Source organism: Oryza glaberrima, chromosome 10 (genome assembly GCF_000147395.1).
Source record: "Oryza glaberrima chromosome 10, OglaRS2, whole genome shotgun sequence".
Taxonomy (NCBI): domain Eukaryota; kingdom Viridiplantae; phylum Streptophyta; class Magnoliopsida; order Poales; family Poaceae; genus Oryza; species Oryza glaberrima.
In genome coordinates this window covers 19,266,798-19,280,269 of record NC_068335.1, presented here as the reverse complement: position 1 = coordinate 19,280,269, position 13,472 = coordinate 19,266,798, and the positions used below count along the sequence as shown (strand labels likewise).

The window sequence follows — 13,472 nt, the reverse complement described above, 5'->3', positions numbered from 1 at the left end:
GAAATTTAACTTTGATAGTATCGTGTTAATTTAACTTTGATCCTTCGATAGTATAGTTACCGATTTTGACTTACATGGTGAGTGGAACCCACGTGAGCTCTACATGTGAGCGGTTAATTCCTCTCCCTCTCCCTCTCCCACACGCGCCGGAAACGGCATGTCACCGGCGCCCGTCGTGTGCCCGTCGTCGGGATGCAGCCGCGCCTCTAATTAAACAAACTCCATCAACAAAGATGCAGCTATTTATATACGTGCACGCTTCAAATCAAATGGCAGCTAATAACTAACTCTAATCTCAAGATGGATGGTACGTAGAGGCCGGTTTGATCCATTATCTAAAAGAAACGGGAATGCTAGGGGACGGGATACCGTCCCCCAACAGGATACTCCTCCTCCACAGATGCGATTCTCATCCATGCGACGTGGTTGAAGGCATCAACACGCGCCCGTCCCCCGCTGCCGCCGCCGCCGTCCCCGTCCCCCCACCGCCACCGCCCTCGCCGCCGCGCCCGTCCCCCACCGCCACCGCCGTCGCCGCCGCGCCCGCCCCCACCGCTGTCGTCACCGTCCCTCGCCGCCGCCGCCACGCCCGTCCCCCGTCGTCGCCACCGCGCCCGCCCCCACCGCCGCCGTCGCCGTCCCTCGCCGCCGCCGCCGCACCCGTCCACCGCCGCCGCCGCTGTCGTCGTCGCCGTCTACAAGGGACGACTGCAGGTGGCCGGCTGCGCGTTGGGATGCTCCTCTCCCCAACGGGATGTCCAGTTATATCTAGTAGGAATCACCTGATACCTGGTAGGTATCATCCGATACCTAGTAAGTATCACGTGATGTATAGTAGAAATCGTCGATACCTGACATGATACCTTGCGAGTATCACGCGATACGTGGTAGAAATCGTCTGATACCTTACATGTATCACATGATACCTCACGAGTATCACACGATACGTGGTAGAAATCGTCTGATACCTGATAGGTATCACATGATTCCTCGCGAGTATCACACGATACATGGTAGAAATCGTATGATACTTGATAAGTATCATATGATACTTTGCAAGTAGCACCTGGAACGTGTGTAAAATCATCTGATACCTGATAGGTATCACACCTGATACCTACTTGGGATCATCCCATTCGAAAATGGGATTCCATTATATAGCAGCCCCCAAAAGAAAAGATGGATAGTACGCAGCGCAGCGATTTGGAAGTATGTGTACGACGAGGAGAGCGATTCTCAATTTCACCACGTCGAGAAGAGAAAGGCAGAGGCTGGCGGCGGCGGTGGCGACGACGACCTTGGCAGCGGCCGTCCAAGGCGATGACGGCGACTTGGACTACGCCACGATGGTCGCGCGCACGGCTCATTTCCTAGCGGTGGTCCGTGATCGAGCGCTACGCCCGGATGGTGCACAAGCTAGTTCTGGGACTAAGTTGACGAGTATCATGTGTGGAATGCGATCGTCTCGACATAGAGCACCCGTCGGCGGCGGCTGTCGACGATGACGGTGTCGACCGGCCTGCCCCCATCGCCACATCAACGACGTGCGGTGGACTGACACGGTCGGAGATCGAGGAGGCGAGCAAGCGCAAGCGCGTCGCAGTCTACGAGCTGTGGAGGAAAAGGTTGTGGCAGTGTGGAGCCGTAGGTGGGATTTGGGAGAAAACAACACCCAATAGCTGGGAATACCGCGTTAGACACTTAGAAAACGCGGTAGCAGGCAGCCGTCGTAGCCGTCGAGGAAGACCTAGCTCAACAATGCGCCGGAGACCTCGTCGCTGCTTCTGCCAGCTACTTGATTCCGCTCTAGTCCTGGAGGCGCGCGAAGTCATTGCGGAGGCGTGGCTACGTCCCAACAACGGGCACTGATGACACGCCATTCCCGGCGCGCATGGGAGAGGGAGAGGAGGGAGAGGGAGAAGATTTAGCCACAGACATGTGGGGCCCACCGCCCACATGGGTCGCGCTCATCGCGTTAAACGGGCTACTATATTGTCGAGGACTAAAGTTAACACGGTATGGTGAATTTGAGGATGAGTTATACCTTTTGTTTCGGTATAGGGAAGAATTTTAGACTCTACAACAACTTAAAGGACCTAAGTGAACTTATTCTTTCCAGCAATCTAGCCCAACTGGCAAGCTCAACTGGCAAGCTGGCAGGCTGGTCGCCGTCGATGAAGGCCTGTTCAGTTCCCACTATTAGGGCTTATTCGGATTAGAGGATCTTCACGTGATTTTTGGAGGAATACTGTGCATAGGAATTTTTTTTCCTTTCTTGTCATTCAGATCATGAAAACTGTGGTTGTAGGAAATCCAAAGAAAAGTTTCCTTTGACGCTGATTTCACATGAAAAGTATAGGAAAAATCCGTCCACCTTAAGCTTTTTTTTTTTATTCCTACATGCAAATCCCAGGCAACTAATTTCATGTTATCCGAATGTCCTCATTTTTTTTGTATTCCTTTGTTTTTCATTCTTATGTTTCACACCTAGATTCCTTTCCTGTTTCTATACTTTCCCAATCTTATATTTTTTCTATCCTATAATCCGAATGAACCCTTAATCATGATTTGGAAATTCCAAACCCTGGTTATTTTACATTTCACAACTAATCATGCATATCTATTCAGAATTTCAGAAAAGATTACAGTAAAAAGTACCAAGTAATAAGCTAGTAATTAGTTGATACCCCCGCACTTTGTAGCAAGATATGTGGATAAATACATGTTATACCATCTCTATAATGTATAACATGCATAAATCCACACTAGCAAAGCACGATGTATCAACTAGTGGGAACAATATTTTAGCTCAAATAAATATTAAACAAAGATAATATCCTAATGAATAGGACACATACAGAACCAAAAGATACTATGCCATATCGTTCGTATTCTCCATTGATAGCTTTGTTATCAACATATCGTATTGACTGGGCATAAAAAATGATCATGTTAAAAAAAATTGCTACTATCAGCATGGAGCAAGATATACTTAGTTGCCACTTACCAGTGCATGCCTCCTGAAGTGAAACTATTCCTACCGCTTCACCTCTGTTTTAAAATAAAACTATTTTTTCATCTATCTTTTTATCTCAATCAATTATAACTATTCTTCGTTCGTTTCTTCACCTACTTCTACTTTTCAACCAATTATGTTTTTTCTTCATTATTTTCACATATGTTATAACTATCCGTATCCAACTTCAGAAATACTTATTTGAATCTGTTCGCACATTTTTTTTAAGCTCGATCTATTGATCTACACTCTTGTATAAGTAAGATTTACCTTCCTTAACTCTGTTACCAGACGTTTTATACTTATGAGCTCTTTAAACCAGATGTGCTAAGCACGTATTACCATTCTATACCAATTTTCATTTCATCATATCAGTATTTTGATTGATCCTTTCAAGCTTCCTCGCCAAGTCAATCGAGATCATCGTGACTATGATACGATCAAGTAAAATAGTATAAAACGATACATTCGACGATTTTTCAAGCGTAAACTAACAGTTAAACGCCCCTATAAAACAGGCGCCCCGAAGCACAGTACGAGGTGGCCGTCGTCGAGCACCTCGATCGCTCGCGCCATGGATGCCTGGCAGCGGTTCGTCCCCGCGATCGTCATCCTCCTCCCCTTGCTCCGGGCTCATCCTCTTCCGCCGCGGCGACGACGGGAGACGCGGCCGCCTCCCGCCGGGTCCTCCGGCCGTGCCGTTGCTCGGGAGCACGGTGTGGCTGACCAACTCGTTGTACGACGCCGAGCCCGTCGTCCAGCGCCTGATGTCGCGCCACGGCCCCGTCGTCTCCCTTCGCTTCGGCTCCCAGCTGCTCGTCTTCGTCGCCGACCGCCGCCTCGCGCACGCGGCGCTCGTCGAGAGCGGGGCCTCCCTGGCCGATCGCCCCAGCCAGGCCGCCTCGGCCAGGCTCGTCGGCGAGGGCGACACCATGATCTCGCGCGCGAGCTACGGGCCCGTGTGGTGCCTCCTGCGGCGCAACCTCGTCGCCGATACGCTGCACCCGTCGCGCGCTCACCGACGACGAGCTGGTTATGCTCTGCTCCGAGTTCCTCGTAGCCGGCACGGACAGCACGTCCGCCGCGCTGCAATGGATCATGGCCGAGCTGGTCAAGAACCCATCCATCCAATCAAAGCTCTACGAGGAGATCAAGTTCAAGACCGGCGGCGGCGGCCGGCACGAGGTCTCCGAGGAGGACGTCCACGACATGCCGTACCTGAAGGCGGTGGTGCTCGAAGGCCTCCGGAAGCACCCACCGGCGCACATGTTGCTACCTCACAAGGCGGCGGAGGACATGGACGTCGGCGGGTACCTCATCCCCAAGGGCACCATAGTGAACTTCATGGTGGCCGAGATGGGCAGGGACGAGAAAGAATGGGAGAAGCCAATGGAGTTCATGCCGGAGCGGTTCCTTCGTCCGTGTGGCGACGGCGAGCGAGTGGACATTACCGGCAACAAGGGGATCCGCATGATGCCGTTCGGCGTCGGGCGGCGGATTTGTCCCGGGCTCGGCATCGCCATGCTTCACCTGGAGTACTTCGTGGCCAACATGGTGAGGGAGTTCGAGTGGAAGGAGGTGGCCGGCGACGAGGTGGACTTCGCCGAGAAGCGGGAGTTCAACACCGTCATGGCCAAGCCGCTGCGCGTGCGCCTTGTGCCCCGGAGTACCTAGACCAGTAGAAATGGATGAGTATTTGAATAATTTGGGATAATTATTCAAAGGTACACTCGAATAATCCATTCCTTGATTGTGCCGAATATATACGAATGTAAGGGAACAAACGAATGCCAAAATCATCGCACGTAACATGGCAGCTTCCTTCCTTCACTATGAGAAATTTTACAATTCTTGAGAGATACCAAGAGAATATCCTAGGTGTCTGTGTTGTGAGTTTTTCGCTGAGTCAGATTACCTGCTGATCCTGGCATCGTCTACTCTGCAGCGTTGGTGTGTAAAATAATGAATGGTGGAAACTGGAAAGTAACTCCTCTGGCATTGCCGGCGACAGTTTGCAGTTTAGCTGTAATCGGCGGCCTTGGCTGCCTCATCCGACCGCCATCTGCACGGCGCCGCCGTGTCTCTTGCTACGCATACGATCGGCCCGTGCGCGCCTTAGCCGTAATTAATTGGGCCGTTTCTCGCGAATCTCGGGTAGTTTGCGCAGCCCAAGCCTTAGCCGAGACAATCCGGCCCAGCGTGAGGTCTCGGCCTGCTGCTTTAATTGGAAAAAGTATACCTAAGACCCCTTATCTTGTGGACGATTTATTTATAAAATCATCCATGAACCCAAAAACCAGATATATGACATCACTCAACTTATAAAACTAAATCACTCTAGGTTCATAGGCGGTTTTGTCCGATATGACAATTGAGTCAATGTGGGACCCACATGGGCCCCACATGTCAGTGGCTACTTCCCCTTCTCTCTCCCCTAGTCATCCCTTTCTTGGCGATAGTTGATGGGCAGAAGGGCCGACGCGGCGAGCGCGACCGATGGTCGGTGGGGAAAAGCACAGCTGGCGAAGGGTAGGGAGAACCAGGGACATATCAATTTGTGCCGCCACTGCCCTCATGTCCTCACAACCAAACGGAGATGGCTGTGTAGGTGTCACTAATGGTTGTGTCTAGGGAGGATGATGTGGGGAGGACATGGCGGGCATGGCTCGGCTATTCCGACGGGAGGCGATGCTGGTACAGTGCTGTGGCTAGCGTTATTAGTAGATGTTGAGAGGTGAGGGGCAACGGTGATATGACGAGACGATGAAGGCCCACGAAGGTCGCCGGGAGAAATTTTTCCCGAGCTTAGGATGATGCGAGTGGTGGAACATGTTTCATGCCGAGCCGCCGGGAAAGAGGAATGGGAGGGTTTCCTGTGGGGTTGATCCGAGCTCATGTTGAAGGAGACACAAAGATATGGGTGACTTGCCTTTTTACTGGGGAGATGATGAGAGGGGGCGAAAGGATTCAAGAGAACGTGAGACGGGAGGAGGAAGAAGACCACAAGGAGAAAGGGGAAAGTACTGACAGGAGCTGGACGTCGCCGCGCGCCTCCGGTTCTTCCCGCCGGTCGTCGGCCATGCTCCTGCCTCACCGGCCACCGGCCATGCCCTCGTGTATGCCCTTCTCCACGTGGCCCGTGCCCAAGAAGGAGAGGACCGGAGGAGAGAGGAGAGAAAGTAGTGACTGACATATGGTTACCACTGTGACACAGCTGTCACGTCGGACAAAACTGTTTAAGGATTTAGAGTGACTTGGTTTCGTGAGTTGAAGGATGTCATATTTCTATTTTTTTTTCCGGGACGATCTTGTAACTCAGCGATAAGATGAAGGGTCTAGTATATACTTTTTTCGCTTAAATTTTCTTCACATATACGACTGTAAAGTTTGTTGATCCCACGACATTTTCTATGTTTACACATTACGCCGTGTCCTACAGCATGGTACGGTACTACGGTGTGAACTACTGTTGCTTTCTCCGGTCCGTCTCTCTTGCCTGCCACTGGAGTCTAGACAACTAGCCATGTAGCATTGATGCCATGAAAGGCTAGCTGAAAGCAACGCGTTGGGGTGTTTAGATGGGGCTAAAATTTTTTAGCCCATGTCACATCGGATGTTTGGACGCTAATTTAGAGTATTAAACATAGACTAATAAAAAAACTAATTTTATAAATGAGAGCTAATCAGCGACACGGATTTTTAAAGCCTAATTAATCCATAATTATCAAAAGTTTACTGTAGCATCACAAAAGATTCGTCTCGCGAATTAGTCCAATGTTATAAAATAGGTTTTATAATTAGTGTATATTTAATACTTTAAATTAGTGTCTAAACATCCGATGTGACGGAGACTTGTAATAAGTCCCTGTAAACCAAACAGCCGACGTCGTCTTCCTCACGGTGCGGACGTCTGATGGTGATCTCCGACCCGCGGACATCATGCTCATGCTTTCTGAACTGCTTGCGCATCCGTATCAAACAGCTTCTTTTCATCACAAAGAAGATATGTCTCATCATCCGGGTTAAGCAATCGATCGATCGCCTTACAACGTACTACGTGCCCAAACATGAATGAGTTAGATATATTGTTTCATCTCAATTTTCGCAAGATTCGGTCAATAGGAACACCTTAATTACACCTCCTTTTTTTTTTACATTTTGCCACTAATCATGCATCTCTATTCAGAATTTCAGAGCATGGAAGTAAAAGGTACTGTACTGAGTAGAGAAACTAATTAATTAAGAAGCATCCATATCACTATATCGGCACTGATCATTCAGAACACAGGTTATGGTATTGTACTAGGTAGTGTTTAATTAAGAACTCGACTAGGCTAGTAAGAAGCATGCATTTGGATTGAGCTAAGCTACTGAAACGGTGACCCTAAGCCATACATGCATGGTGATCTAGGCCCTTCTGGGCACGAGGCGAGCGCGCAGCGGCTTCGCCATGACGGTTGTGAACTCGATCTTCTCGGCGAAGTCCACCTCGTCGCCGGCGACCTCCTTCCACTCGAACTCGCTCACCATGTTCGCCACGAAGTACTCGACATGTAGCATGGCGACGCCGAGCCCGGCGCAAATCCTCCGCCCAACGCCGAACGGCATCATCCGGATCTCCCTGCTGCCTGTGACGTCGACCCCCTCGCCGTCGCCGCCGGCGAGGAACCTCTCCGGCATGAACTCCATTGGCTTCTCCCATTCTTTCTCGTCCCTTCCCATCTCGGCCACCATGAAGTTCACCGTGGCGCCCTTGGGGATGAGGTACCCGCCGATCTCCATGTCCTCCGTCGCCCTGTGAGGGAGCACCATGTGCCCCGGTGGGTGCTTCCGGAGGCCCTCGAGCACCACCGCCTTCAGGTACGGCATGTCGTGAATGTCCTCCTCGGAGACCTCGCGCTGGCCGCCGCCGCCGCCGGTCTTGGATTTGATCTCGTCGTGGAGCTTTGCTTGGATGGATGGGTTCTTGACCAGCTCGGCCATGATCCACTGCAGCGCGGTGGACGTCGTGTCCGTGCCGGCGTTGAGGAACTCGGAGCAGAGGTTGACCATCTCGTCGTCGGTGAGCGGGCGGTTGCCGTCGTCGGGGAGCTTGATGTCGAGGAGGGTGTCGACGTACGAGTGCTCGAACGTGGTCTCCTTCTTCGGCTCGCCGTCGGCGCCGCCCTGCCGTTTCTTGTACTCTCGCCGCGCGTTGATCAGCGGCACGAACAGCTCCATCTGCCGCCGGCGGAGTGCGTGCGCCTTCTGGAGGCGCCCGCGGAAGAGGTGCTTGGTGACCGCTGGGAAGAAGGCGAAGACGGGCATCTTGCTCGACAGGTAGAGGAGCGCGTCCCGCTGCGCGACGGCGATCGCGCGCACCGCGTCCTCGTCGAGCCGCTCGCCGAAGCACATGAGCACCAGGAGGCAGAACATGGCGTACTGGAACGTCTCCACGACGGCGCGTGGCGCCGCCGCGTCGCCGTTCTCGTCCCGCAGCTTCTCGACGAGCACGCGCCGCACCCACGCGCGCGCCGGCGCGAACAGCCGCACGCGCGACGGGTGCAGCGTCTCGGCGACGAGGTTGCGCCGCAGGAGGCGCCACACGGGCCCGTATCCGGCCCGCGAGATGAGGTTGTCGCTCTCGCCGAGCAGCCTCGTCGACGCCATGGCGGGGCGATCGGCCAGGGACGCCCCCTTCTCGACGAGCGCCGCGTGCGCGAGGCGGCGGTCGGCGACGAAGACGAGCAGCCTGGACGCGACGCGGAGGGAGACGACGGGGCCGTGCCGCGCGATGAGGCGCCGGAGGAGGGGCTCGGCGTCGGCCAGCGAATTGGTCAGCCACACCGTGCTCCCGAGCAACGGCACGGCCGGAGGACCCGGCGGGAGGCGGCCGCGCTTCCCGCCGCCGCGGCCGCCGCGGCGGGAGAGGATGAGCCGGAGGAAGGGGATGAGGACAAGGATTGCAGCGACGGTGACGTGCCACGTGTCCATCTTCGAGTGAGCGCGAGCACCGCGTACCGTGTGGCTACTTCAGCGGGACTCATTTTATATGGTTAACACGTGTCGTAATTAGCACGTTATTAGGAGGTTTTTAACTGCTTGTGCTTAAGTAAATTCGGTTATATTTATCGGTTAATTATGCTTGATGCCACCGTCGCGATCTCGATTCGACTTGCGGAGGAAGTGAACGGAAGGGTCCACCTGCGCTGACGTCAGGGATGATGATGAACAGGAATAAATACGAAGAAAAAAAATTCTAGAATATTTTCTAGAATTTCTCTCTAGAAAATTACATCCGAACAACCCGTAGTTTGTTCAGACTCTAACTCGTAAAATTATCCAAACTCAATCGTATTCAGCGTTGACTTGATGCGACTCCCTATAAATGTAAAGCCGTTTTGTCTCACCCGACGTACAACCACGACACCAATCGACAATTCCGCCGCCGCCGCCGCCGCCGCCGACGACGCAGATGGATAACCTGGTCATCCTCGCCGGCGTCCTCCTCCTACCGCTCCTCTTCCTGCTCCGCAATGCGGCATCGTCCAGGCGGCGCCGCCTCCCGCCCGGCCCGCCGGCGGTGCCGCTGTTCGGCAACCTGCTGTGGCTGCGGCACTCGGCGGCCGACGTCGAGCCTCTGCTGCTGACGCTGTTCAAGAAGTACGGCCCCGTCGTGACGCTCCGGATCGGGTCGCGGCTGTCCATCTTCGTGGCGGATCGGCACCTGGCGCACGCGGCGCTCATCGCCGCCGGCGCGAAGCTGGCCGACCGGCCGCAGGCCGCCACCAGCACGCTCCTCGGCGTCAGCGACAACATCATCACCCGCGCCAACTACGGCGCCATGTGGCGGCTGCTCCGCCGCAACCTCGTGTCGCAGACGCTGCAGCAGTCGCGCGTCGACCAGTTCGCGCCGGCGCGCGTCTGGGTGCGCCGCGTGCTCATGGAGAAGCTGCGGGGCTCCGGCGAGGCGGCGCCCAACGTCATGGAGGCGTTCCAGTACACCATGTTCTGCCTCCTCGTGCTCATGTGCTTCGGCGAGCGCCTCGACGAGCCCGCCGTGCGCGACATCGAGGTGGCCGAGCGCGCGTGGCTGCTCTACATCTCGAGGAGGATGAGCGTCTTCTTCTTCTTCCCGTGGATCACCAAGCACCTCTTCCGCGGCCGCCTCGAGGCCGCGCACGCCCTGCGCCGGCGCCAGAAGGAGCTCTTCGTGCCGCTGATCGAGGCTCGCCGGGAGTACAAGAGGCTCGCCAGCCAGGGCCTCCCGCCGGCGAGGGAGACGACGTTCCAGCACTCGTACGTGGACACGCTCCTCGACGTCAAGATCCCCGAGGAGGGCAACCGCGCCCTCACCGACGACGAGATCGTCACGCTCTGCTCCGAGTTCCTCAACGCCGGCACCGACACCACCTCCACCGGGCTACAATGGATCATGGCCGAGCTGGTCAAGAACCCGGCCGTGCAGGAGAAGCTCTACGCCGAGATCAACGCCACCTGCGGCGGCGACGACGAGCTCCTGGAGCGGAACGTGAGGGACAAGGACAACAAGATGCCGTACCTCAACGCCGTGGTCAAGGAAGGCCTGCGCAAGCACCCGCCGGGCCACTTCGTGCTGCCGCACAAGGCGGCGGAGGACATGGACGTCGGCGGGTACCTCATCCCCAAGGGCGCCACGGTGAACTTCATGGTGGCCGAGATCGGGAGGGACGAGAGAGAATGGGAGAACCCAATGCAGTTCATGCCGGAGAGGTTCTTGGACGGCGGCCATGGCGCCGGCGTCGACATGCACGGGACCAAGGGCATCAAGATGATGCCGTTCGGCGTCGGGCGGAGGATCTGCGCCGGGCTCAACATCGCCATGCTCCACCTCGAATACTTCGTGGGATCCATGGTGATGGAGTTCGAGTGGAAGGAGGTGGAGGGGCTCGAGGTGGAGTTCGCCGAGAAGCGGGAGTTCACCACCGTCATGGCCAAGCCGCTGCGCCCACGCCTCGTGCCCAGGAGGAGTTAGACAGTGAGACAGAGTCCAGAATTGGTTTAGTTTTGTGTTCATTAGTTAGTGTTAGCGTATATTTACTTGTGATTAAGTTATGATCCAAATGTCCATAGTGACTAGAAGTATATAATTAGGTTTGAATTAAGTGCCAAAAGTGTGTTTTGTTTTAGCAAATTTTGATCAGTGCGTACTCGTTTTTATCGTGCTAATTTACTCGTTTTATATATGAACTCCTATCAAATCCCAATCAAAATAAGCAGAGAGGTTTGGACTAGAGACAACATGACTTACGCACAAGAAAGGAAGGGTGAAAGGTTCATCTTTTATCTCTCCTATATACTATCAGCAATTCGAAGGAAAGGGTGTTTCTTTTATCTCTTACCAGCAAATTCATATCACCAATTCGAATATCCAAAACAACATAGGTGCCTATGAATTTCTTTTATCAACAATGGAAGAACAACTTTGAGCCTGTGAAAAACTTTAACTTGTTTACCTCCTAGAAATTGATGCACCTAAAATACTTGTTTACAAACATGTTACAAAACTAAAGTGGCACAATGTGATTGAATCTTCCTTTTCTCATACCCGCTATAACAGATCAGATCACTAGGAGAGTAATAGATTTACACTAGTTGGACAGTACGTAATAGATTGACCTTAGGAGAGTGACAGATTAACGATTTGCGATGAACAAACTTAATCTCTGACCCTCTATCAAAATTCAAGCACAAGCAACCAACACATATTGCAATTCAGTAGTAGAGATTTGATTGGTTTATTTGTTAAACTGTACGGAATTCGAATAAAAACTGGTGCCAAATTTGTCAGATTTTGATGAACACGGTCTAGATTTAATCGCTCTGATTTATATTTAAACAAAATGAATAGAGAGTAAGCCCAACAGCAAAAAACATGTTAGCCCAAAAGCAACGAACTGCATCTTAGGCCCATTTAACCAGTCGAACGTGTTATCTCAGGCCCGTTTAGCCCACAAAAGTGCAATATGAATACTAGCAGTCTAGCACAACTAGCTTTGGCTGCGTTCGTTTCTCCGGTAATAATAGTTGGATGAAATTTTGTATACTCATGGCATATTTTTTAAATTGCTAAACGGTACATTTTGACCGAAAATAGTTGCTCTAAAATATCGTAATAATTACACGTTATTACCACCTCGTTTTATGTGAAGCACTTAATATTTATCTTCATCTTCATTTTCGGGATATTCAAACACCACCAGAGAGGAACACACGCTTGAAAAATCTGTCACGTGCTAGTTCCTTATCAAAACCGAATAAGGTACTTATAAAAACTAAAGTCTCATTCCTTCTTACTAACATATATCTTTAGGGAGAGCTCCCACCTTTTCGCCTCAAAAGGGAAAATAAATATGTGCACCTAAGTTCCTGATGCCCTTAATCCAAGTTCAAACATGTGGGGGTGGCTTCTTAAGAAAGAAAAGAAACCTAAATACTACGTAGTTGGATGTAATCATAAAGATTCCCACCGAATCTGTACCGATCAAGTGAGATTAATTAGAAATGACGATAGCCGTTTACGCAGAGAAGGACGGCTTACATTATTGCTGGTTACCATTCAAAACAGAAAGAAAACAGTGGCACCAGATTCTGCGGTTTTCTACCGAGCTTTTTTCTTTAAAAAAAAAATAGACGCAATACAAACTCAAACAATTCTAACACACGCACACTCAACCCTATAAATATACACACACACACCTTATCCTTATCAGCATCTCCGGAAGACTAGGCTGTCATATTTTGATGTTGACGAAGTCACTACCGGCGTCTCGTTGTTGAAGGATACGTCGGACACATGCACACCTATCCTCATCTCTGGAAGACTAGGCTGTCATATCTTGATGTCGATGAAGTCACTACGGGTGCCTCGTTGTTGAGGGATACGTCGTGTACCATTAAAAGAACAATTAGCCGTAAATATGAGCACCTGTGTCAAGCCTAGAATTTAAACCCAGATTAACTGGTTTCACCATAAAAAACTTAACCAGTTAAGTTACGCTTACTTCACAGAGCCCTTTGTCACTCTCCTAGTTGACAAATAAGTTTTCAATGACTGGTCCATACAGGAATATGTTCTTCCATTATTTAATTTTAGTTGTTAAACATGTTTTCACATACTATAAGTTGTTCGTCCATTATCCATTTTTCTAATAGGCACCTTGTTTTGCATCTTTGAAAGCATTTTGAATGACTGATAGGAGATAAAAAAAGGACCCCTTTTTTTCTTCGATTGTGTTTTTGCCATTCTTTCTGTCCAAAACTACTATAGGACACCAATTCACTACGTGCAGCTGTCATATGTTTTTGATAAATCTAGGTTACCTATTAATTTTAGAGTAATTTAGAAATTATACACTAAGTTTTATAAGTATGTGATATAGTTTTTGTTGGTTTTTTTTTTAATTTTGGGAAGGCAATATGCTTTCATAAATCTGGG

At 51.3% G+C, this 13,472-nt stretch overlaps 3 protein-coding genes across 3 annotated transcripts; 2 read left to right on the top strand and 1 right to left on the bottom strand.

Moving 5' to 3' along the window:
- Positions 1 to 3,590: 3,590 nt before the first annotated feature.
- Positions 3,591 to 4,690, top strand: LOC127753451 (cytochrome P450 89A2-like). Its single transcript, XM_052278930.1, is given in 3 exon segments — positions 3,591 to 3,647; positions 3,649 to 4,029; positions 4,031 to 4,690. Coding segments are annotated over 3 exon segments (1,098 nt in total).
- Positions 4,691 to 7,292: 2,602 nt separating this feature from the next.
- Positions 7,293 to 9,028, bottom strand: LOC127753448 (cytochrome P450 89A2-like). The gene has a single exon (XM_052278928.1). The coding sequence runs from the start codon at positions 8,987 to 8,989 to the stop codon at positions 7,424 to 7,426; it is 1,566 nt and encodes a 521-aa protein (XP_052134888.1). The 5' UTR covers positions 8,990 to 9,028; the 3' UTR covers positions 7,293 to 7,423.
- A 336-nt stretch (positions 9,029 to 9,364) lies between these two features.
- Positions 9,365 to 11,166, top strand: LOC127753449 (cytochrome P450 89A2-like). Its single transcript, XM_052278929.1, has one exon. It carries the CDS (start codon positions 9,471 to 9,473, stop codon positions 11,007 to 11,009), a length of 1,539 nt encoding a protein of 512 aa, XP_052134889.1. The 5' UTR covers positions 9,365 to 9,470; the 3' UTR covers positions 11,010 to 11,166.
- The last annotated feature ends 2,306 nt before the right edge of the window (positions 11,167 to 13,472 follow it).

Excerpts from the sequence above, each read along its gene's own strand:
- LOC127753449 (XM_052278929.1), top strand. The coding sequence starts at position 9,471 with ATGGATAACCTGGTCATCCTCGCCGGCGTCCTCCTCCTACCGCTCCTC.
- LOC127753448 (XM_052278928.1), bottom strand. The coding sequence starts at position 8,989 with ATGGACACGTGGCACGTCACCGTCGCTGCAATCCTTGTCCTCATCCCC.